Below are 26,105 nucleotides of genomic sequence, written 5' to 3'. Positions count from 1 at the left end.
CAACCAACATCATTTCACAATATAAAAGAAACATTTCCTCAGACTGAACACACTGAGTTTTAAAAAAAATAGATCTATTATAAAGTTTGGAGACAGTGTTTTAATCACAGACACGGCCACATGAGCAGGAAAATATATCATTTATATAAACAAAAGGTCAGTTCAAACAGCGAAAGCCTCGGGTTTAATCAACTCACAGTTTAGAGAAGCTGAAACTTTAAGCACCAACTAAAAACAAATGTCCAGAGCTTAAGCACATTCACATTAATCCACCAACTGCACCACAACATGAGGTAGAAAAAGAAAAAAAACAATAAAACACAGCGCCAGACAAAAGTTTGGACACATTCTGGTCTCGTCTGTGATCATTTTTGTAGTGCTCAATCAGCCAAAAGATTATTTCTTTGTATATTCAGATTTTTTAACCAGGATTAAAAGTAACGACGTAGTAAAACAGGCATCAACATGAGAAATATTACAAATAGTCTGTGTATTTATATTAAAAAATCACACTTTTTTTCTTTAGCCCTTTGTTTTCAGGTCTATACACTCCAGATAAAATGATTAAAATGATAAAATAGTTTTCTTCTCTTAAAGATTGTAACGACGCACTGAATATAAACATGTAAACAGTTCACTCTGACCTTTGACCCTGCCCCCGATAGTCCCTCTCTGCAGTAAATACATCTGAAAGGAGGTTCCTGCTGTGTTTGATTTAAATACAAAAGGTGTGAGGACTGGACTGAGCTGTGGGGGGTTTAAGGGGCAGTTCATATAAATAACAAACCACCATCGGAGAATTTATAAGTCGAGCTGCACTTTGTCTTGTTTATAATGTATTTAAATAGTCGAAAGGTCGAAATATAGCAACTGAAGGCTTCTAAATGGAGAATATTTACAAATAAAACACATTATTATTGAAAATCTGAAGCGGTTTCACCTTTTTTGACCTTTTGGATTCAATAACGTCACTGTCCAGCTGAAGATTCCGGTCGTTTTTCTCAGTTTAATCGCTGCGCCGCTGCTAACTACGCTCGCTTGGCCCGCGTTCGCACAGATCTTGATACTGCGCTTAAGGAGACGGAGGGGACGTGAGGCGCTCCACGGCGTCGGCGATACGAGTCAGGCTGTCAGCGATGTGTCCGATGGGCCGCAGCAGCGCCTCGATCTGGCTCACGTGGTCGCGCAGGGTCGTGACGCTGCTCTGGAAGCCCGACAGCTCCCTCTCCAGCATGTCGAAACCCGCCTGCTGCAGCTCCAGGAAGGGGTGGTGATTCTCGTCCGCCTTGGCCCCCGCGCCGCCGCTGCTGTTGCTGCTCCTGGGTTTGGGGGGCGGAGGGGCCGTGCGGGGGGACGGGGGGACGGGGTGGGTCAGGGCTTCGGGCACGACGGGCTTCACGGCGGCTCGTTTCTTCGGGCTCGGGTCGTAGTCTGGGTCGTCTTCTATAGGAGCTGCGCAGCGAGACAGAGCGTTAGCATTGAAGTAGAGTTTATAATGTTTAAACCGCACAAGACACTGCATTCAAACAGATTTTAAAGAAACACAAACCACATAGAAAAGACAACACACTACATAAATCCACTAAGTTAAAGTGCGTTGTTTAAAGTCCTGTTGTGGTGAGATATGACAGGATGATCACACGAGCCGTTTAGATAAATCCTGAGACAGAACACTCGTTTATAAATGTGCAGACCAATCAATCAATCTAATTTTATCTCTACAGCATCTTCCAACAACCAAAGCTGCCCAAAGTGCTGCACAACATTAAAAACAATAAACATCGTACAAATCAACAGAGCACGTTACACCAGGAAAATAAAGAAAGACTCACAGGGCTAAGTGCGAAAAGCCATTCTAAATAAATAAGTTTTAAGTTTGGCTTTAAACAGAGGGAGGTCTGAGATGGAACGTAACTCAATGGGCAAAGAGTTCCAGAGTTTTGGACACTGCAAAAGAACGATCACCCCCTACTGTTTGCACCGGGAACGGGGGACGTCCAGCAGATGGTGAGGGGTCAAAATAGAGCAGTGTGAGACGTGTTGTTTCTGTGACTGGGTGTGAAGGACACTTAGCGCAGTGATAAAGTGCATTTACAGAACAATGGACGTTTTAAAAAGGAGGCGCGACCTTTGAAGTGCAAACTAAAACAACTGAGCTGTTTTAAATACAGGGAAACTAAACCGTGTTAATCTGAGGTGAGCGGAAAAAACAAAAACCTGATTTGATCTTTCATCCTCTGCTCCGTCAGGCTGGTTGTTCGCAGAGTGAATGTTTTAATTCATACGAGACAAAACCGGGGTGTGCACAAATCTGACTGCACCTTAACTGAACAGAAAGTAAAATGTCGTTACCAAGAATATCAAATTCCAAATCCACTGGCTCCAGATTGTTTCTAGATTCCAGCAGACTCACTGAACAGACCGTCTCAGTGTCGTCTTCACGGCTCTTCGGAGGCCGTCCTCTCTTACGGGGAAGCGCAACAGTCTGTCCTCGTCTCTTGATGTCGTTAAATCTCTTTCTGCATTGTTCAGCATTTCTTTTGATGCCACACAGTGATGTGATGATCTCTGCGATCTCCTCCCAGGCCAGTTTCACCTGGACAAGGCAAACACGAGTTTAACAAAAGATCAGGACAGAGTTTAACAAAAGATCAGGACAGAGTTTAACAAAAGATCAGGACAGAGTTTAACAAAAGATCAGGACAGAGTTTAACAAAAGATCAGGACAGAGTTTAGATGATTCATTCTTATCATTCAGTTAAATGAGAGAAACAGTCTGTCCCTGAGTTTCAGAATGATAGAAAAGTAGCAATAGCAATTCACACTTTAAACATGTTTTGGAAGGTGAAAAGTTCTAAAAAGTTGGGAACAGGAACACAAACATACAATCCAGTCTATGATTAGTCTACAAGAGCCATGGCAGAATATTGTCAGAATGTGCAAACAGCGCATTGTTTGGATGAGAAGAGCAGCATGAGGCTAAACATGTAGAGTTCTCAGAGCTGTACCTCGGTCGGCAGGGGGACAATGTTTCCGTTGCCATAAATGATCATTTTGCGCTTGTTAACTTCTTCCACGAGCAGCGCAACTTCTTCATCAGTGAAGCGCAAACCTCTGCGACTCTGCGGGAGATCCCCCACCACAGGCTCACCACGCCGCCCCATGTGCTCCTCCTGAATGTGGCGCACTGGACTGGAGTGTGTCCCAGGAGGAAGGGCTGGTCCAGGGGGAAGGGCTGGTCCCAGGGCTGGTCCCAGGGGGAAGCGCCAAACGCTTTTCTTTTCCCTGGAGCCTCTAAGCCCCGCCCCGGGGGCACAAGAGGGAAAAGTTCGAGTTTTCCCTGTTTCAGAATTAAGATAAAAATATAAAAATGTCCCCACTTCGGTTTTCCTGATGGATTTTTGGCATATCCACGTTATACTGTGGAGTCTGTGCGTAAAAGCGCACGGAGAGGCTGATGGCACAGGAGGAGTCCAGGAGCGCAGGAAAGAGAGAGAAAACTGAATATAAGTAAAAAAGGATCACTGACAAGGTAAACCAGGGGCGGAGGCAGTTCAGAGGAGTGAAATGAGTGGAATGAGTGAAATGAGTGGAATGAGGAGCTGCGCAAAACAAAAGTAACTTTATCAAAGAGCCACCTCAGAGAATCTTAAAGGACCATGAGCTTTTTAATACAACAGTTTGATCTTTTGTAGAGCTCTCTCCCCAAACATCACCACTCTACATTATTCATATCCAAATAGATATTCTTGATCTGTTTTTGTGTGAAGGTCCTTAGGCCCAGGCCTGGTCTAAATGTTCCTGAAATAAATGGAACAGTAACTTTGAAATGAAATGGTCTGGATTGGCCTTGTTCATCAAATGAGTCATTTTAAAGTTTAAAGGCCAGACTCTGTGCCACTGAACTAAAGGAATTCCTGCACAAACTGCCCCTCCTCCACAAAGTTCCGCCTTCTTTCATTCAGCCATTTTGAGGTTCCTCTGGAGCCGGGGCCTTAGAGCAGAAGTAACTCCCCCACAGAGGTGTGTGTGTGTGTGTGTGTGTGTGTGTGTGGAGCAGAGCCGGTCTGCAGCAACTCAATGTAAGTTACTCTATCTCCCTCTTAACACACAATAGAAGAAATGCTTCTGAGGTTTAAGCGTGGAAAGGGCTATTTGATGTTAATTAAAATGTCCTGGGCCCTTCTTTATCATAAACAACAGAGTGTGTGTGCATGAGTCTTATGGTGTTTTCTTTACAGAGTCAAATGGAGTACATTCTTGGTATGAGGATCACTGCTGTAAAGAGAAGGAAGGAGAGAGTCCACAAGAACAGAAGTACATACCTCTCTCTCACAGAGGAGGAGTGTCTGCAGAGTCTGCATCTCTCCCGTGAGGTGGTCAATGAGGTGTGTCACCTACTGGCCGAGGATCTGTCCTCCAAGATTCCATCCTTCCCCTACTCCGTCCCCGTCGCAGTGCGGGTCATTTCTGCTCTGCATTTCTTTGCCACTGGTTCTGTTCAGAATCCTCTGGGTTCTACAGGAGGCATCTCTCAAACCACCGTGAGCGGCGCCATCACAGCCGTCTCCAAGGCCCTGGTTCAGCGCGCTGCAAACTTCATTGTATTTCCCGACACACACGAGAGTCAAGCCGACGTGAAGAAGCAGTTCAAGGAGAAGTTTGGAGTGCCCCATGTCCTCGGTGTAGTCGACTGTGCTCATGTGGTGCTGCGTGCTCCGGTTGGCAATGCTCCACCGTACGTAAATAATGAAGGAACTCACTCCATCAGTGTTCAAATCATGTGTGATGCTTCCTGTAAAATAACACAAGTATCTGCTGATTTCCCTGCTACAACTCCAGACTCCTCCATCTTGGAAAAATCTGTGATTCCTTCCATCTTTGAGAAAGAGCCTGCTCCAGATGGATGTCTGCTCGGGGACACGGCCTATCCTCTCAAACCGTGGCTGATTACGCCGTTTATCAGCCCCAAGACCAAACCAGAGCTGTTATTTAACATATTTCATTTGGACACGTTCAGTGCAATGGACAGAACAGTCGGGATGTTAAAAAAGCGATTCAGATGCTTGGACAAACCACCTCGCTCACTACAGTACAGCCCAGAGAAGGTCGGGATGTTCTTTGTGGCGAGTTGTGTGTTACATAACATGGCTCTACGTCATGGATGTGTTGAGGATGTGGACGAGGAAATAATAAAGAGAGTTAGAAGACTGGACACTGCCATGCACCTGCCCCAGACTGAACTAAAAACAGAGTCTGCAGCAGAGCAGAGAAGAGCTGAGCTGGCACAGGAGCTGTGTGACAAAACTGTAATGCAACAAACAGAATAAGACTCACACTTAAGTTCTGTGTTTAAAAGTTACTGAAGTACAACAAAAACAAGTTATTCTTTCATAATAAAGCAGTTTCTTGACAACTTAAGACAACGTGCCTGTGTTTAAATATTTCCACCTCTGTTTGATTATTTTGAAGGTTGTTCAAACTGATTTGAGTCGACACATGCACAGACACACTCGACTCTGTTTTACGTTTGGCTGCTCTTCTCACATTTTCCTGTGTGATTTTGTAACTTTTCTTAATCTCACAGTGTTTAAAGGACTAAAATAACTATAAAGTGATTTCTTGAACTAAGAAACCTGAGACATGTGCGTGGAGTGATTTATTTCAATAACAGTAAGTGCACTTTATCATCCCCTGTACTTGACCCCTGTATTTGACCCCTGTATTTGACCCGTCCTCACCACTGGCCCGTGTCACTATGGACCCTGAGCAGGAGCAGGGGGCGCTGCAGGGCCAAACCTCTCTGTGATCTTGTCGTTAGGTTTGGCCTCAGCTGGAGGATTGTACTGACGCTGCATGTTTTTTTGTGTTAATGTGGTAAAGTGAAGTGCCAGGAGGAAACTCAGTCAGACACGGGGAAAACAAACACACGTAAAGGCCTGATGTTAATAATAATAATACATTTTATTTGTTAGGCGCCTTTCAAGGCTCTCAAGGTCGCCGTACATACATACGTACACAATACAAACTGAACAATGTAAAATGATTAAAAATACATTTAAAAACAAATATAGATTAAAGCAAATATAGATTAAAACACAGAGCAGTTATGGTCAGAGAGGTCAGGATGAGAAGGCCTTTCTAAACAGATGAGTTTTGAGTTTAGATTTGAAGTGTGGGAGTGAGTGTGTGTTGCGGAGGTCGTGAGGGAGGGAGTTCCAGAGCAGCTGAAGGCTCTGCTCCCCATAGTGACAAGACGGGCAGGAGGGACAGTGAGGTGCAGGGAAGAGGAGGAGCGGAGGGAGCGGGCGGGTGTGGAGATGTGAATGAGGTCAGACAGGTATGGAGGGGCCAGGTTGTGGAGAGCTTTGTATGTGAGGAGTATGATTTTGTAGTGTATGCGGTGCGTGATGGAGCCAGTGGAGCTGGTGCAGGTGTGATGTGGTGATGGGAGGGTGTGTGTGTGATAATGCGGACAGCTGAGTTTTGGACCAGTTGGAGTTTATGGAGTGATTTGTTGATCACACAGACACTGCCACAGCGCCGGGCACAGCTCCATGTGTTTTACAGGCAGCGTCCCCGTGAACACACATTAAACTCACATTTTATTACAATTACAATCAGTTCATCTTTAACATTAGCAGGAAAGTACAATAAATGTCCCCATGTCCAGTACAGTCTGATGGACATTAACAGACCTGCAGTGAGTTGTGCTGATCAGACCAAAGGGATTTTATAATAAGATGCAAACTGTGGCCTAAATGTAAAGGTTAAAATCAGACTCTTTTTCTGCCTCATCATGACCATAATTAACTCTGAGCAGACGGCGGAGGGGAACTCTTTGGGGACAGTGTATCTGCTACTGAAAATATTCCAAGGACAGAAAACGCAGATGAAGACGGACGTGTTTTAAAGTCCGAAACACTGCTCCAGACAAACGTGCCAGTGTGTGTTTTATTGGCCGCAGATAAAGGCTTAAACGCAGTGAACAATGTCTCAGGAATAAATCTAGAATAATAATGTGTAAACTCATACATTTCACACTTTGTCTGAGTCAGCAATCTCACACTACAGTCATATTCACACTCCCCCTCGCAGGATTCAGGCTGCGGAGTCTTTGTTCAAAAAGCAACAATGGCAAAACTAAACTGTGGGCTGTGCGAGGAAAACACATCCCAAACCGTTTGTAAGAAGAACTGCCACGCACGATTAAGTCATTTTCACTCATTCTGTCCTCTACATTTACTTTGTTACGTTAGTTTGAGTATTTCTACACAGCCTATAGATCGTATTTTATGAGGTGTTTGAGACGTTATCCTTTTTTTTTAGCGCTTGGTGATAAACACACGTGGATCATTACGTCGCATTTTGTTCAAACTGGTCTAAAACAGCTCAGACTTGCATCTTCACAGCTTCATTTCTCTTTTGACTTTTACGTGTCTGACCTGGTTTCACTTTTTTTTCGAATAAAGGGAAGTTCATTTTGTAAAGTTGGTATCGGGGGCGCTCAGGTGTAGATTCTAACTTCATTTAAATGTGTTTTGTTTTCCAGGTCTTGTCTCTTGATCGTCACAGTTTCAGTCTGGGCCAACGACATCCAGCTGTGAGCGTGTGTGAAGACTCATTTCCACGTGAAACGACAATCCCGTAAGAATTCAGCTGTAGGTTAAAGCGTGAATGAAGGGCGGGGTGGGTACTTCATCAAGTCTATGGCAAAACCTATAAAAATTCAACTGTGACAAAAGCTTTAGAGCAGGGGAGCCCAAACTCTTTTCACCGAGGGCCATATGTTGAAAAATATTCGTCAGGAAGGGCGTTTAAGGTGCATTTAACATAGTTTTGACTTCATACTTTAAATAAGGCTTGAAATATTAATGCAAAGTGATGTGTTTTTAGGTTATATTGGTAGGATTAGTCAAATTTCCATTAAAAATACAGATTATGATAAATTGGGCCCGTTCAACTGAAGGTTTGAGGGCTAATAAAAGTAGATCTGAGGGCTGCGTTTGGCCCCCGAGCCATAGTTTGGACATCCCTGTTTTAGAGTAAAGACGTTTAGCTGCTCGTTCTTCAGTTTTGGTCAGATTACTGCTGGACACGGCCTTAAATCTGTCTGAAGGGAGGAGCTAATACTGAAACTAACACCTATTTGTTTACGGTTTCTGTTTGTTGGCTCGGTGTAATCGTTCAGGCCCTTAACGGTTCCTCTCACATCTGTTTTCCTTATTTTGTCTGAAGTCTGAGGAGGGACTTTTAAATAAATGAGATAAATGACGTCTTGTACATATGAAATACACTGCGATTTCATGCTGTCTGAATATTCTCTGTAGGGAATCGTTACACCTTTTCTCCTAGATTCTCATTCTCTATTGTTCTGTTTCGTTGTTTTTTTTTTCTTTTTTAGCTCTTTTAGCTCTATTGAACGCCCATTTTGATATCCACAAGCAGAGAGGACTTTCTTTACGTCTTGTTCTTTCACTTTTCCTTCTGTGTTTGACTCCTGTGTTGGTGTGAATTGAAAAAGCAGGTATTGGTCGTTGAGTGTGGGCTTCCTGAAGACGTCTACCGCACTGATCCTCTTTTATAGTTACTGCGCAATCTAACAAAGCCAGTTTTGTTCCCTCTAGCCTTTTCTCGTGTGAACTTGAAGGCTTCCAGATCTTGAATTTTGATTTTAGTCCAGTTGTCATCCACGTAGCCACACCGATACATGGGTGGAGTGACCGGAAAAGAGGCTAATACGTCCTTTTTTTGTTCCATATTTACAGTAAGTTAGCCGTAATAGGAGAGACCGGTGAACCCACGGCACAACTCTGGATTTGCCTGAAGAAATTGGGTCAAATGCCACGTATTTTCAGTTCAGTTTGCAGATTTCGTCAGTTTGGTTCTCTCTTTTAGCTCAGCGTCTTGCAGTTGTCTCCTCTTTGCTGCCTCCACCGCTACTGATGTGGGGGAAGTGCAAAGATGCGATTTCATGTCCCACAAATGAACTGTTATTGTGTCCTTGGGCAAGACAATTAACCCACCTCACCCTCAGTGTTTGCAGTGTTTGCTTTCAAGTCTTTCCTTAACGTAAAGCCTTGAACGTGGAAAAGCGCCGTATAAAAATGTGACGATTTCCCGTTGTTTCTGCTGCTGTAACATCGTCCACTGTGAGGATCGGGTTAGATTTTTAGACTTTCTGCAGACAAAACCTCTCTCTCTGTCTGTGTGCGCTCACGGTCAGAGAGGTTTTTTACCCAGCATTCCTTGTGCACAGGTTCGCCGGGTTCATCCCCGTTCCCCTTGTCTCTCTGATCCCCGGGGTTAGCTTGTTTTCAGAGTTGCATAAACTTCTTTTTGTGGCATTCTTTGGTTTCCTTATGTCGTTTCAACCGACCTGTGGCTTTGACTTTGAGCTTCTGACATATTTCTACTGGGACTAAAGCAACGATTGTTTTTTTTGTAATCTTTCTTTTGCGATGAACCTTGACCTGACTTGTTAGTTTGTTAACCATTTTATTTTTATTTTATTTTTCTGATTAACTAAACCTTCATTGCTCATTTCTGTCTCCTGCCGTTTCACTTACACTCACTCTAGTCTTATTTTCATTGTAGCCTTACAAACCTTGCGCTTGGTCCGACCTATTACATTATTTTAATATATTTGTCTTGAGTCGGGGGGTTACAAGTGGATTTATAGAAGTTTCCTCTGCTGGAAATTGGTTTAAATGCCACATATTTTCAGTTCAGTTTGCAGATTCGGTCTAAACAGGTGACAGTTTAGTTCTCTCTTTTAGCTTAGTTTCGTGCAGTAGCCTCCACTTTGTTTCCTCCACCGCTACTGATGTGGAGGAAGTGAAAAGAAAAGTCACATCAGAGGAAATCATCGTCTTATCCGGGTCAAATGGGAGATTCTTGACAAATACTTACTGACAAATCCTGCTGTGTTGATGTTTGGTCTCATTGTCCGGCTGGAGTCTGTGCTACAAACAATGGGTAATATTTCTTTTGTAATCTTTCTTTTGCAATGAATCGCGACCTGGACGACTGTAACAAACTGTTAACTTGGCCTTTTAAATGTGTTTTAAGCCCGTCCAGACTCCACTGCTCCTTCTGTGATTCTGATGCAGCTGGTGTACGTCCTCATTTCTGCTCCATATGCATCTTTATAAATAGTTGAACACTTTGCACGCAACATTTCTGCACATTTGATGGTGGGATTAGAAGTAGCAGGACTAGAAACCATGTGTCAAATCTAAATCTGACTGGAATTGTATGAGGAAAACAAGAGATCGCGCCATCAGAACAGTTCTTAACGTGTCAGAGAAGCCGTCGTTTTAGAGCGTATACACATTTACCACAACTACAGCGATCCTAAAGAAAAACAAACCAGATCCAGGTTTATATTTTTACATTTTGCTGTTATGAATGTTAGATTTGATTCTATTTCATCATGCGTTCTGAAGAAAGTGTCTGCGGTGTTGTGTGATGGAATTGTATCAAAAGGAATCAAAAGATGAAAACACGGTACAGACAGCGGTGGGACCAAATATACCGCGCTCTGAGGAGGTGTGGAGTAACAGAGCTGCAAGTCACACCGTGTGCAAGGAATTAGTAAAAGGAGTAACTGTTATCGTACGAACATGAGCCTTAGTTTACTTCTTTATTTATTTAGGCTTATTTAGGCTCGTGTGTTTATGTTGACATCCATGTTTTACTTATGTTTTATTTACTTGTTTAAGCTTTGATTTATTTTATTTCTTTTAGTAATTTTAGATTTGCCAGTGTTTCCTCTGAGGAGCCCTCTGCACCGGGGGCTGTGTTTGGCTGTGGCTCCTGGGCCCTGGCTCCTGGGCCCTGGAGGTTTTGGTCTTGACCTCATCTCTTCTCTGGGCCCTGGTGTCCTGTGGCTGTGGGTGACCCTGCTCCTGGTGCAGATGGTTCCTCTGGTGGTTCTCTCTCTCATCTGGTTCATCTTTATCCAGCCTATTGCATTAAACATATTTTAATGAAACCAAAGGTATTTTTACACGTGTTGGGGTGGGGGGTGGGAGTGTGTGTTGGGTTGGGGGGTTGTCTGGTTGTGTTTATTGATGTGTTGGGGTCGGGTTGTTGGGCTGTGGGGTGGTTGGGTGGGACTGTTTTTAATATCACTGTAAAGCAATTAAGTTTGTTGTTGTTATTGTAATAAAAGTCGAATTTCTAATCAGAACTTTACATTAGGATGGTCAAAAATGATCAAAAATCAGATAGTAATTAATAATAAATGTAGCATCAAAACTAGATATTCATTTGAGCAGGTAAAAATATTAAAAAGTCACATTCACAGGACAGAAATGAACCTTTCCTGAAGCTTTAAACTGATGTTGAGCTGCATCAGAACAAGTATAAAACACACAGACGAGTACTTTTGTGTCATATGGACGTGCAGAATGTGACAAATTTACATAAACATTGGATCTCAGTGTGACTCTGAAGTGCTGTACGTTTGCGATTTGTTTTCTCCCCGACAAAACCCACAATGTCGATGAAACGTTCAAAGGTGCCGACGAAGGTTTGAACTTTGAGAGAGTTTAAACGAGAGAGAAATGTGAGAAAATGTTAACGCCTGTGTGAGAAAAGTGTATAAAGTGTGTGGTGAGGGGTTTTACAGACAAAAACTGAGAGAATAATGTAAAAAATAAAGCTGATACTTCACGGATTTCGCCTGTTTCGGGTTATTTATACAGTTATATACAGAACATTATCCGTGGAAATTAAAGTCTTACGCCATAACGTGGAAGATTACAGCCAGCTATAAGAGTCGGGTTTGTGGAAATGCAAGCACACTCACTGTAAGAACACGTTTCAAAGTGTAGAGTGTAGAGTGTATAATTTACGCATCATACACCATATTAAAAATCTCTTAAATTTGTCTAGAATTTCCCCATGTCTTTGAAAATATGACGACAAAACCTGCATCTTTTCGCACGTTTTTGAATATATTTATTACTCTTGCACATTGTCCAGTTACATTTATCAGCGACGTGAAACAAAACTCATGAAAACATTGAGAAAACGGCAGCGCTGCCATTTTACGCCGCAGTATTTACGCAGCCCCATTCCCACAGTCATTTGCAGAGTTATTGCTGTGAGATTGTGTTTCACCACAACATATGAGCGCCGAGGCAGCCCACCTGAACGGAATATCAATGAGGACGCTCCCTGCAGGGCTCTGTGCTGTTCAGCCACAGTCTCTGCAGCACCTGTGGCTCTCCATCCACATCAATATTACATTTCTCAAGCCAAAATGTCAAATGCCGCGGGGCAGACTGTGACTAGGCTTGGATTTCAAAACAATAAGAATCCACAGGAAATAATTCTGCGCTATTAAAGGTCCTGAACCTCATTTGAATCTACTTTCATTTTCGAGATACACGCTCTTTACGTCACGCATTTGGTAATACAATCTATTTATGTATCGCTCGTGGCATAACTTGATGTGCCTGGACGTTATTGGCATGAACGAAAGGAACAGGAAGAAGATAAATCCTTTCATGCATCATTAAAATAAACATTAAATAAACATGTTCATTGAGTCTTGGCTCGTGTGCAGGTTCACAACAGCCTCATTTCATTCACTTTCCTGAGCCACATAGTCCGTAATCCTCATTATTTTGTCCTTGTACATTTATTTTTTAATTTATATACACTGATTTAATGATTCCCATGGCATAACTCCATGTACAGAGACATATTTCTGTTTTAATGTTGTCCTTGAGAGTACAGTTTGGAAAAAAAATACTCTTTCTTATGGTCACAGCTGCACAAAACAAATGTAAAAAGGTTTTGTTTGGCTTTTCACATAACAAATAAAATCTTAAAATGAACTAATGAGACTAATTAGACTAACAAACGGATGACTGGTGTGAAAAGACTCTGAAATATTGCTCTTTTTTGGTTAATCATTGCCTCAAACATCTGAGCAGTGGCTAAAATATGAGAGAATTAATGACTTTTATAACGTACAAAGTGATTTACAGTCTAACAAATCTTTTACTTTATATAAAATACCAATATTTCATTTCATTTTTTATTCAAAATTATCCCAAGAATTTTATTTCTTAATCTCTCTATGTTAACATCATCAATAGCTACTGTCATATTTTCATTCTTTGTTGCCAAAAATTATATACTTAGTTTTTTCCCAGTTTTAAAAAGCTTATTTTGATTAAACCAAACTCTCACTTTTTCCACTTCTTCTTTCATGCTCTCTCTTTTTTTTGTTTTATATTACTCCCACAAGAACTGCAGATTTTTCAAAGAGTTGCACAAATCATTAACAAACAAAATTTAAAAAAAAGTAATGGCCCCAAAACGGACCCTTGAGGAACTCCACATTTCACCAGTTTTGCCCATTAGTTTCCATAGATCCATAGTATAATTTTGATAAAAGCTCATGATTTATGGCGTCAAAAGCTTTTCACAAGTCAATAAATATTCCGGTTACATATTGTTTTATTGTTTTTTGTCAGTTGCGTTGATAATTTTCTCGATTACAGCCGAGTTCATAGATCTTCGAGGTCTGACTGCCGCTTTTCACAAATAAATGTATGTTTCTCTATCTTAAATTTTTCTACAAACCAGTTTTCAAGGACTTTAAAAACTGTGAAAGTGATATAGAGCTATAGTTGTTAAATTTGTCACCTTTTTTTTTTTGAAGACGCTGCTTCAGTTTCTTTTTTGGGAGAACAACCAAGTAAGAGAAGTACCAGATAAAAGTGAGTGGTTTAATAGTACAGTGTGTGGTTCTCTTGAGTCAGTTTTACTCTTCAGAAAACAGTGAGAAAGAAACATAGACGGCATTATTCTGCTGCCCAAACCTTTGACTTTTAATCATTGACTCTATATTATCCCTCACATTAATACAACAAGGTAATATTATAATTAATTATCTGTATATCTGGCCCCTCCAACCACACAGTCAGGATTTGTTTTGTTTTTTTGTGTGTTCTGTGCTGTTTTACCCTCTTCCTTGTGTTTGCGCCTGGAGTTGGGCGGAGACTCTGACGCCACCTCCACACACCTCCGCCTGCTTCTGACCGAGCAACCGAGCCTCCACCCGCGAGGACAAAAGGGACTGAGGACCCGATACTCTGCGCCAGATCGTCCTGTCACCTTCCACGGTATTTCCACAGGTCGTCCTTCACGTCATGTTCCGGTTTATTCATCCGTGTCTCCACTGTGTGATCACGCTCCTCCGTCTCCGACCCAGCTCTCCACGACCGGTACGAACACCTCAGCCTCTGACCCCGCGACTCACGACGACGCCTCTCCCGACTGTCCGCTCCGTCTACCTTCATTCACATTAATTTATCTGCAAATAAACTCTGTCGAACTGTTTCCCCGAGTCTGTATCTTTGGTCCTTCAGTCTTTACGACACACACACCACCCTGTGCTTTTTTACACCACATTTATCGCTGTTTACATTTTCTCAGGTAAAAAAACAAAACAACAGATAAGACACTGACAGGTTTATCCAGTCAGGCCCAGACAGTTTTTCTCTCTCACGGTGCAATTTCAACAGTTATAAAATGCAGAAATAGGCAAAGACTGGAGAACTATCGCACTAGAACACGATCTTGACTCACAGTTCCAAGTCAAATAAAGCCCTTTAATCAAAATGAAGTCCACAAATGAAGCTGGTGCAGTTATTAAATCGCAAAGGCTGCACTGTCGTCTGCAAGAATCAAACGTGTCTTTATCCTCCTGAGTCCTGGTGTCCTCATCTGTGGACAACACATTTTGGGTTGTTTAGGCCACAGTGAAAATTTTTAGAAGAACAGCAACAAGAATGTGTTCAATTTTGAATATTTCTAAGAGTTTAGAATATTTATTTATTTTTTATTTTTATTTAATATATTTATTTATTTATTTATTTATTTATTTATTTATTTATTTATTTATTTATTTATTTATTTTTAAAGGCATACGTCTTCCTGCACCTGTCAGCAGCACAAATGAGACACATTGTTCCTAGAGGTACAATTGTTTCTCATTATGTTTTTACACAAAATGTCTGTGTTCAAGCTCTTAATAATTTTTGCAAATAAAGTCCTGCCAGAGCTCGGGCCTCAGGAGGTTCTGTAGAAAACTCTTGTTCCACTTGTAGTTTCGATCTCTCTGAGCATGTTCTGAAATGTTTATCAGTCTTTTCTCAAACGTTAATGCTCCTGGAAATGTTTACAATGTGCACAAAGAACATAATCTTACTTTTAATAGTCTGAAAAATCACACTTAGATTTGTTTTTTTTGCTAAATTGTGTTGCCAAGTCGTGTCTGATAGTCAGTACTGCATGTGGCTGGATACAATTTTGCAATAACTGTACATTTTCTAGTCAATGTCCATGTAAAGTAACGATTATTTCTCTTGTTACTGACCTCTTGTGGCCGCTACGTGTCATAACATCACAAATCCGAGTCCATACTAAGCGCACACATGGGACCAGACGACACAAAATGGCGTCTCCGTAGAAAAAAAAATGACGCTCAAATTTTGTATAAGTTATTTTTCCAACAGATTTAACAGCTCCCGTTCCGCACTTGGCCCGTACAAAGCGTCCTACATCCGCCAGAATGACAGCCTCGGCGAGGACGAGGCGTTGGAGGATGGAGACGGAGGTGCTGAGTGGGTGATGGAGTATGTTCCTGTCCAGATGGTGGCGCAGTGGGGAGGTTGGACGGGCCTTTTGAGTGTGTCTGCTAAACTGGGAGAGAGCCATGTGCGCCGCAGGGGATGAAGAGGTGGGCTGATCCTGCGCTCGACCAGGAAAAAACGATGAGTAAGTGAAGCGGGAGTAAGATTAGCAGTCACGGAAACGGGGGTGTTCCAGCTTTTCCTTTGCGCGCGCAGTCTGTTCTTTAAATATTATCGGAAAATATATGGAGTAAAAGACGAGTGGTTGTATGGAGTTGATTCATAGATTAAGAATAGTTGCAGTGTGGTTATTTTTTTAGTAAAACAATAACAATATAAATAAAATGGATCCACGTGTAAACATTGAGAAATTGCTGGTGGTCCAAACTGCGGCCCAGGGGCGAAACGCGGCCCTCAGATCTATCTTTGTTGGTCCTTTCGCTCCTAAACTGTCCCAATTCAATCCCAAAATGAATATTCGATTAAAAGTATTTGCAGTTTTAAATCACTACGGTTTATAACTAATGAACTGAAGCGCCGCACGTGTGGAAAAAGTACTCATGGTGAATACTTGTACTGCAGTAAATCAAGAAAAGTGGTAAAACTAAGATAAATATCGACGTTTTAGCGACGAATTTGCAAGAAGTTTAGCTCGAGTTCTGTCAGGATTGGGGTTTTTCTGTTTTTCTGTGTTTGTGTCTGGAGCTGGGTGGAGTTTCTGGCACCACCTGCATCAAACTATCATAAAGTTTTTGGGTATTTTTAACAAATTGAAGCGATTCTACCTCTATAACCTGAATAAAATCACATTACATTGTGACACAGACCTAAAAATAGTCTTATTAACGGTAAAACGTCTCTCTCTCTGAAGAAGGAGGGAGTCCACAGGCAGGTACAGGTAGAACGTTCCTTTAATGACCTCACTTGGGGCGTGTATGTGTGAGAAAGAGTGGGTTGGGGTGTGTGTGTGTGTGTGTGTGTGTGTGTGTGTGGTTATCTACAAGAGAAGGAATAAACAAATACAAACAATATGTCAATCACAAATCAAAATGGTGGTTACACAAGCAACCGCGCGGTTATTTACATCATGTGAACACAAAGAAGTTAACAAAATGACCGATGGGAGGCCGGTCTAGTCACGAGGCGAGCGTGTATGAATAAATAAAAAGTATAAATACATTCCAAAGTTATACTCAAAACTCTAAAGCTACACGGTCAAATTATAAGTATAAGTTCTAAACATAATATCACAAAATACACAGAATACTTTTTAAATCTAAGGGACGCACACTATAATTCAGACATTAAGTCAGTCCGAGACAAAGACGATGAACGTAAAATAATCATTTGCGTGTCCTTGGCGCCTCTAGTGGTGCAACGAGGGATAACAACTGAACTAAACCAGTGATATAACAGAACTAAATGGGCTCTGGACAGTCTTTTATACAGACACAGCTGCTCTAAAGAGTCTTATCCCCTGTCGAATTTGCCAAAATAGCCACTGCAAAACCAAAAAGTGTTAAGCAGTGGCACATGGTTTGATAAAATAAAAAATAAATCAAAGAAATGTGCAGTTTTTAATGAAGATTTTATGTGTTTTTTTAGTTTTTTTTTTGAAGAACTCTTGTCATGTTAAATTCTACTCTTACTCTTGATATAAACTGACAATGACACCTAATAATTATCTCAGCGACTGTATTTATTAAAAATGTTTCGATAAACTGGTCAAACGGAGTCGCTCTGCGTTTTCATTTGGCTCTTGACCGTCGCTTTTCGTCCTCGTTCTGCTCGCCGGAGTTTCTTCCAGTCTTACACAACACACCGAATAGACATAATAACGTAACAGCCGACCATCTGTACATCGCATCATAATTCACCAAGGCCTCATATTGTACTTTACGTTGCCGTGACAACAACAGATGAAAAATCGACTCGCGTTTCCCGTGGATTACTCCGAGATTACAGTCTGTTGGGACGCTATGGATTAGATAGGGATTGGTAATCTGACGGCGAGCGTGATGTAACGTCGGGTGATATATGGAGACAGTCTGTTGCGGGCAGTTTAAGGTCAAAGATTAATGGTCCAGCGCTCGTGATGTACATTAACATAACGCTCGTTTTTCTGTCAGGATTGTAACAGTTTTCAGACAGCGACGGGTCCTCCCACGTACTCTCCTTTCTCTGCCTGTTTGAAAAGTGTCAAACCTCCACCCCGAGCTAAAAGTAGACTGAAACTAGCTGTGACAGGCACATTTTGTAACAGCAACACTGCAATTTTAGCAGCGTGGGGGACGAAAAAGCCTAATTTATTCACTGTAACTTACTCGCACGCTAACGACCAGCTTATAACAGCCACGTTTTTCAGCCAGGAGTCACTTTATTTAGCGCTTTATTTAACTTAACTTAACATTCCGTGACCTGTCAGGAGCAGGAAACAGTTTTTTAGGGTTGACGTGGTGGAAATTATCTGTAAAATAATACCAAAACATACAAGATTTGTTGATTTATTACATTTTCAGTATTAAAATGCCAGTCACTTTCGCGTCATGTTCTTGTTTTAACTTACAAAAACAACATTTAAAACTGTATCTGTGTCCAAACCAAACCTTACACAAACCTAGGTCTACTTTCCCTTTCATTGTAGATGTATCTATAGTTTTTATCCCCTTAAATCCAAAGTTTATAACTAACTTTGATGCCCCCAGACCACATGTCCTTTTACACTAACTGTGCTGTTTCCTGTCCGCTGATGTGCATCTTTTTACATGTTCTGCGTGTTAGCGGAGGGGGGTAAAAGCTTTTCTCTCTTTCTTTCTCTTTGTTCAGAATGAGAATCAGAAGACTTTTATTGCCTTTTTGATAAAGTGCAACGTAAAACACTGAATAAGCACAAATAAGGACGTGCAGAAAGTTAAAAAAAAGCTTCAAAATAAAAACTACAACATCAGAACAACAGCGCAAACATGGATTATTAAGGTGCCCGGTGTTATAAAGTGTCCAGTTTAGTGCAGATCGGTTTATAGGCTGTGAAATGTCGTATTTATACACATTTGAATCCGAGGCTATAAGAAAAAACATAAACAGACTCACTACCGACAGACAGTTTCTGCTGCGGTCGGCCCAGGGCGATGGCGTAAACACATTTAAATAAAGTCTGAGGTCCGCGCCCTTCCCCCAGGACGGTTTACATTTAGGTCAAACCGGCTGGACGTTTGTCTTTCTTATCTCAGAGACGTTTCACCTTTACATTTGCATCTGAACACGGGTGAAGACGATCAAACAACAGATAAAAAGGTAAAAGGAAACCACAAAGTGACCTCTGGCCTCCTGTGAGACTAAAGGATTTGATTAGTGTGGGTTTTTTAACACTTCTCGCGGTGTATATTGGCTAAAATTTCTACCACATTCGCAGTCAGGGAAGTAACAAGCCAACAAATCAAGATGGAAAAATGATAAAGTGAGACGTAATTGAAAGAACGAGGTTGTAAAAGGGTAAATTGAACAAAAGAAATCTGAAATATTCAAATAAAAGGAAATGTGCAGGGTTTAAACAAAAGATTAACAAAGGTAAAGTGCAATAACGTGACAAAATCTTGACAAACAAACACAGAGTCACTTCTGATTTAGTGACGTAACAAAAGAGACACACACACGATCTCCTTAAACGGGGGGAGGCGGCTGCAGGTGAGCCCCGGGATTGACCGGTTTGGAAAATGGTCCTTCAATCCACAAAGAGGACTCACACAGCCAGGATTACACGGAGAAAAGAGGAGAGATTCAACACAAACACACATAAAACAAAGGACAGACCGCAACAACGCAACGCAGGTGAAGAAGAAGTCTCGACAGCGGATTTATGTCCAGAGGAAACTCGCCACGTCGCCCAAAATCCTCAGAAACTTCTACAGCTGCATCACCGAGTCCATCCTGACCATCTGCGTCACGGTGAAGGTCCTAAAACGCCTGCAGAGAGCGATAAAGACCTCCACAAACATCACCAGGACTCCACAAACATGCTCTGCGGAACATCCACCATCGCAGAGTCACACAGGAGAGCTGCCTCCATCTTCAATGACCCCACCCACCCCCAGCAAAAGAGCTACAGAAGTGTGAAACGAAAGACAACCAGACTCAAGAACTCTTTTTTTCCAACGCCCATTGACTCTTAACATCTTGAACATGATCATTTGCACTATTTTTTATTTGATCTCTCGGTTTATCTTATTATTTATCTATTTTACACCTAATTTTCTCTATAATTTGGCGTCCAGTGTGATCAGAAAAGTAAGAATTTCGTTGTAAAGGGAGATGTTTCCTACTGTATGACGATAAACGCTTTCAATCTTGGTGCAATAAAATGGGAAGAGCGTAAGACCATAACAACACGAGGCCCGGGAATCGAACCTGGCACCTTCTCGAAGCCCGTGAGCCGCTGTTTGAGACGCGCTGCTGTATCTTTTTGCATGAATACACTGCAGTACATTCGAGACGGAGCTGGAACATGCAGGGTCAGCTCATCTTCAGTTTCAGCTCTGCCGTGTGTTTTTAATTTTCATTTGCGATGTCAGTTTCCCCTCGGCTCTTTCGTTTTATTGGATCAAACTCATCACGGCACAAAACGCATTACGTAACTGACTGGCAAAGCGCAAACAAGGACTTAAAAACTTTGAATTATTTGGATTGTTTTCCTCGTTTTCCAGCCGTTCTGTTTTTTCCGCAGATCTGTGAGAAATGTCAGCGTCTCGTGTCTTGACGTTTCGTTCTCTGTTGTCAGCGAATGTCGGAGGACGAACCGCGGGAAAAAAAAAAATGGGACGCGAGCGAAAGAACATGTGACAAGTGATGAAAAGGGGGAGAGTGAAGAGGAGGTGGAGGAGGTGAAGATGAGAGGAGGGTGAGAATACAGTGTGGCAGGATGATGTAAGGAGAGAATCATGAATGTGATTCTTTTATTGTCAGGGTTTGTTTATTCAGGCTGAGCTGCGTCTGGGCCTATTAGGGTTTTATTATTGTCGTTTTAAATGCAGTTTCTACCCAATAATGTCGTATTAAATGTGTAAACTTTGGCGTGTACCACATGGCAGGAAGAAAAGAGGTTTAGGAAGAAGATGGACAGGCTGAGGGGTGCGATGTCCCGCTCGATTCGGGTTAAAATGACAAGATTTGAACAGATTATTGCTTTAGAATTCATGTTGTTTATGCAAATTTGTAAAAGGGTCGTCAAAAGAATAAAAAATAAGACACTAATCAACACAAAAACTAGATTAGCGACACGTTTATGTTGAAAATGTGTCGTCGTCGTCATGAACCGGCCCCGAACCGTGACAGAAAACACGCAAAAAAACACATATTCGACGAAATAAAGTGTTTATTTACCAGATTAATTGACTTAAATCAGGTTTTAATGAGGCGTGGATGTGCGTGAATGTCCAGGGTGTAAGTGCGAGTGTGTGACGTGAAATATGTGTGTGTGCAATCATGAATGTTGTGAAGCAAAGTAATAAAAAAGAAGTGTGGGACGTGCAGGTGAGCAGCTGGGACCGGGGTGAGCCAGAACGAGCTTTTAAAGGTGTCGGGCCCTTGACGCACCGGGACTGCACCAACCGACTCCACCTGCAAAATAATAACGCACTGCAATATATTTAAGGAAGTGACATCTTTATATTATCACTGTGATATCGAGTATTGACACGATTCATTTTCATTTTCTGATAAAACACTGATATGTAATAGATATATCCAGGGCCGGTTCAGACTATAAGCAGAATGAGCAGCTGCTTAGGGCCCCGAGGTCAGCAGGGGGCCCCAAGAGTCCACACATTTATACTGAAAATAACATAATATATCAAGTTTTATTGGACACAGGGCTTGTGTGTTTACAGCCTAAATATCCCTCTAAAACAACATTTTACATTTGTTTTATATCTATAGTAGTAAAATATCTACTGCGGAATCCATTTGTTTTTGAGTCGGGCAGAGGTGAGGGCAGCTCTGTGTTTACGCTGACACAAGGACCTGACGTAATGTAAATGTAAGAAACACTGTCACAACTGGAACACATTAAAATCCACCAGAAATGAAGAAAAAATGTGTAGAAATTCAAAAATCCTGACCCCCTCTTATATGTTTGTGTTCTGTTCTTGTGACTGTGGTGGTTTTTGTGCCATTCTGGATGTTTTCAGTCTGATGTTGGTCAAATAAACACAAAAACAACTGGTCAAAGTGACGAGAGCAGAGTCAGAACGTTGTCCACCGTTGTTCTCCGGGGCCCGAGAGGCAAATTTAGCTTAGGGCCCCCTGAAAAGCTGGGACCGGCCCTGGATCTATCCTCAGAAACAGTTATAATGTGAGCGTTTAACTGCAAGAAGAACATCCACCAAAAAACTGAATCCTGTATTTAATGAAGCCTTTACAATCAATGCTGCTTCATCATAACCTGCTTTTTTTTTATTGACTTATTTGTGGGACGTGTGGTCATTCTTTCATTTGTATTCGAGCTGAGAGCTGTTCTTTTTTCATTATGTAACATTTAACTAACAAAACAGAAGGTCAACATTTGGTTTACACTTGAACGTTCATCGCTATCATCATGTCCCTAAAAATCTGCGCTTTTAAAACATCATTTTTCATTTTTAAAAACACGGACACGTCTCTAAAACAACATTAAACTCGTTATTTCTCGTCGAAGCTGTGGTTTTTCTCTCTGGAATTAGTTAATTATAAATAAAAACGTCGTGTCCCTTCAGTCTGAAAGTGAATGCGCTATTGTTATTCGCCCTTGATCGAAAAATAAATAAGTTTAATAAGAAGTTTTTCACTGTACAAACTGTAAGATACATTCAAAAATCTGTGTTTATTTAAAAATATTTCACACGACACAAAACAACACGACACAAGACAGAGACAGTTCAACAAACAGCGGGAAATAAAACATCAACGCAACGGGATGAAACTTAGCAGACAACGAGCTCAGGCTTTATTTCAATTATTAGAAAAAAAAATCAACAAAAATACAACAATTTAATCAGCGTACATGAACTGTGACGTAAGCGCATCAGGCGACAAACCCGCGCAGCAGACGTACCCCCGATATTTGACCTGATTTTGCACCGGAAACGTGTCTTTTTATCTGTAAACATCTGGAGAAAATTGAACACCGATGCGGAATTAGCTCGAATCGAATCAACAGGCACTTTCCTCTTTGTCTGGGGAGCGGGTCAAACGAAAAAAACAACAAAAAAAAACGCCATATTTAACACCAAAAGCAGGTTATATCGCAGACGCCATGTTTCCTCGACATGCATGGAATGTATGAAGATGGAGTTTGCGGAGTGTTCAGCGTCACGGTCAACAGTCGGGTAAATAAAGTAGTTCTTATTGCATTCAAAACACAAACACGGACAGTCGCAAAGAATACACAGGATGGAGCGAGAGAAGGTTCGATCGCACGGAAATAGGGATAGAAAGAGGAATAGTGTGGGTTTCTTTAGTATTATCACTGCAAACCGTCGTGTCCTGGTTATTTTCCATCGTTAAATCATATTACCATCTAATTTCCACGTTAACACAAGGTCAAATCCTGCTCCCGCTGCTGTCTTTATTTTCTTAAAGCTGCGGTACATCATTTCTGACCACAGAGAGAAGAATTAAGTATTTAAAGTGGAACTAAACATCTTCAAGTAGAGACGCTAATCTGGGCCAAACGTGGAGGAGTAAAGAAAATATAAAAACGTACGAGGAGCCGTGTGATTGGTCTAAAAGGCTTCCACACTTTAAACTCCGCCCCTGCCGCGAGCTGTTTGTAATTACAACTTAAAAAAGCTGCAGATTTACGTAGTTTACTCTGAAAACTGACAAAAAAGACACTTTACTTTTAGATCGATCGTACTGTTCAGTAGCAAAAAGTTTATTATTAGCGTGAACCAGTAATGAAAGATGTTGTTTCTGATCGTTTTCTTCTTCTTATTATTATTATTATTATTATTACAGTGTTCCCTCGTTTATCGTGTTGATCACGTTCTAAAAATAACCCGCAATAGACAAAATCCGCGAAGTATCATCTTATTTTTTACAATTATTCTCTCTGTTTTTGCTGTAAAACCCCTCACCACACACTTTATACACTTTTCTCACACAGGCGTTAACATTTTCTCACATTTCTTCCTCGTTTAATTAGTTAATAGTGACTCAGGCGTATTTCACACTTCCTCTGACCGCGCCTCTTCGTCCTGGCGTACCGTATGCTGTCAAAAAAGCGAGTAGAATTGCATTTGAAAAATCCGCGAAACAGCGAGAATGAGAAGGGCGAACCGCGATATAGCGATCAGGAGCAACACCCTTTGTTACTGGCTCAGGCTAATAAACAATAAAATCAACTTTTTGCTACTAAACTATATGGTTGGTCTAAAAGTCAAATTATTTTTTGGCAATTTTCAGACTAAACTACGTAAATCTGCAGCTTTTGACGCCCTGAACGTTTACAAAAAGCATCACATGGGCGTGTAAAATCGACCGGAACGGCAAAAAAACGTAATAAAACGGGCATCACGACCATGTCCGACCTGTACGAATTCAACTGCGCGACCACAAATTGGACGCCGTGACGTTCAGAGCAGCGTCAGATCTCCGTGAAACGAGCCTAAAGTCGAAGCGCAGCCCTACGGTGAACAGGAAGTCGGCCATTTTGGATTGAAATTGTGTTTACGCCTTTGTTTGAAACCGATCTAGTTCAGATTTAGCGTTTAGCTCCACTTCAAATCTGTCAAACTCACCCGAGCGCAGCCAATCAGAGCGCACCACCAGAACTTTATTATCACCCAGAGACAGAGAAAGTTGAGTAGAATGGTAGTTTAAGTAGGGCACGCGCTTTTTAGGTAACGCACGACTGCAAAACATTCACTTTAGTGTTTTCTCCGGGGAGCGAGACACTTCAAGCGCAGCGTCCCGTTTGGGAGGAAAGTGAAATATTGGAGGTGAATCGAGCGCATCCAAGTGAAAGACAAGACAAGGTAAAGAAAACACCATGCAGCGGTAAAAATAACGACATGAGAGTTGCATTCATCGTACTGTAACTTTTTATGACCTCAAACGCACCGGCGCAGCCCTTATTATCGCACGACGCTGTGTCTGCGGGAGGGTTCAGCTGGAGGCGACTGAAACAGACCCTCGTCCATCTGGTCTGAGCGTTTGGATGTTCTACACAAGTCGCTGCCAGAGAAAACGGATGAATAGGTTGCGTTCACATGCGAAAATCGACGCTACATGATTATAAGAGAGATTTTTTAAGGGAGAGTCGAGCGTTTTGGAGGAAATGTCCAACAGAAATGTCCGTAAATGTTGAAACGCCAGGTCTCCAGCTCCTCCCACTCACTATCATCACTGTCTGTTAGAAAAGAACAGCATCGTATGAAGTTTATCTATAAGGGACGACTTCGAAAACTCCCAGAATCCCTCATCCGCTCGTCCTGTTTGTTAATCATTGATACAGAACATTTAACACCAGATTACTAAGAGCAAGCTGCACCAAAACTGAGACACTAAATGGGATTTTCGCTGTTTTGCCTCATAAAAAATGGAAAATACTCCAACAAAAAGCAAAACTGGACACGTTGGTGACACATTTGCAGTTTAATAATCTGAGAATAAACTTTTATGCGCGCACCTGCCCCTGTTTTGTATGTTTTTTATGAATTAGTTTGTTTTGTATGTTGTTTTTTTTCCATTTGTATTGTATTTTAAACAGGAAAAAAGAGTCTGAGTGCTCTCATTAGGTGCCCCTGTATAAATAAAGATAAATAAAATCCCCCAAAATAAAAAAATCCTCTTCTTTCTTAAGCCACGCCCTCTGTTTCAGCCCCTCCCCCTCGTTCACCTGCGTAAACTTAGCCCCGTGTCTAAAAGTACATTATGATTCAAATGATATTAAAGTGACGTCGCTGTTTTTCTTTCACGTGGCCCAGTTTTTTTTTAACAGAGAAACAACAAAAACTAAATCTGGGACAAATCAGATTTTCTTTTGTAAGATTAAAGCAACGCCGTGTAACTTTCCGGTGGAGGCACATCACATGCAAAACTCCATGGAAAAAGAAAGTTTAAACTGCACTTCGGAACATTCTCCACAGAGGAAAGTAAGTTTTATGCCATACGGTGGAACATTTTTACGCAGAGTCATAAAATGTCCTTGGTGCCGGGCCCAGAGGTGCGCGTGTTCAAGGTTTGTAGATCAATAAAAACATCCGTAATGGGAAAAAGATATATTTTTGGCTTGAAAGTTACACAGTGGAGCTTTAAATAACAACTTTTTTATATATGAAATTCAAAGTTTCCCTTCATCTCTGTTGAATTTAAACTACGGGCAACTGGACGTCATGAAAACGCTTCTTCATTTCTGCTCAGATTTCTGCTGGACACTTCCTTTTATCTGTCTTTAATGGCCCTACTCAACCT

General features: G+C 41.5%; 1 protein-coding gene across 1 annotated transcript; it reads left to right on the top strand.

Moving 5' to 3' along the window:
- Positions 1 to 4,063: 4,063 nt before the first annotated feature.
- Positions 4,064 to 19,772, top strand: LOC129456464 (putative nuclease HARBI1). The gene is made up of 5 exons (XM_055223764.1): positions 4,064 to 4,082; positions 4,242 to 5,309; positions 7,553 to 7,647; positions 15,543 to 15,697; positions 19,468 to 19,772. The coding sequence occupies exons 2-5, from the start codon at positions 4,248 to 4,250 to the stop codon at positions 19,770 to 19,772; spliced, it is 1,617 nt and encodes a 538-aa protein (XP_055079739.1). The 5' UTR covers positions 4,064 to 4,082; positions 4,242 to 4,247.
- Positions 19,773 to 26,105: the final 6,333 nt, after the last annotated feature.

Source organism: Periophthalmus magnuspinnatus, chromosome 8 (assembly GCF_009829125.3).
Source record: "Periophthalmus magnuspinnatus isolate fPerMag1 chromosome 8, fPerMag1.2.pri, whole genome shotgun sequence".
In the NCBI taxonomy this organism is placed as follows: Eukaryota; Metazoa; Chordata; class Actinopteri; order Gobiiformes; family Gobiidae; genus Periophthalmus; species Periophthalmus magnuspinnatus.
The sequence above is the reverse complement of the archived record's forward strand: the minus strand, read 5'-3'. Positions and strand labels throughout refer to the sequence as shown.

Excerpts from the sequence above, each read along its gene's own strand:
- LOC129456464 (XM_055223764.1), top strand. The coding sequence starts at position 4,248 with ATGGAGTACATTCTTGGTATGAGGATCACTGCTGTAAAGAGAAGGAAG. Across the intron at positions 7,648-15,542 it reads CCACGTGAAACGACAATCCC|ATTTAACAGCTCCCGTTCCG; the intron begins GTAAGAATTCAG and ends TTTTTCCAACAG. Across the intron at positions 15,698-19,467 it reads GATGGTGGCGCAGTGGGGAG|ACCGCAACAACGCAACGCAG; the intron begins GTTGGACGGGCC and ends AACAAAGGACAG.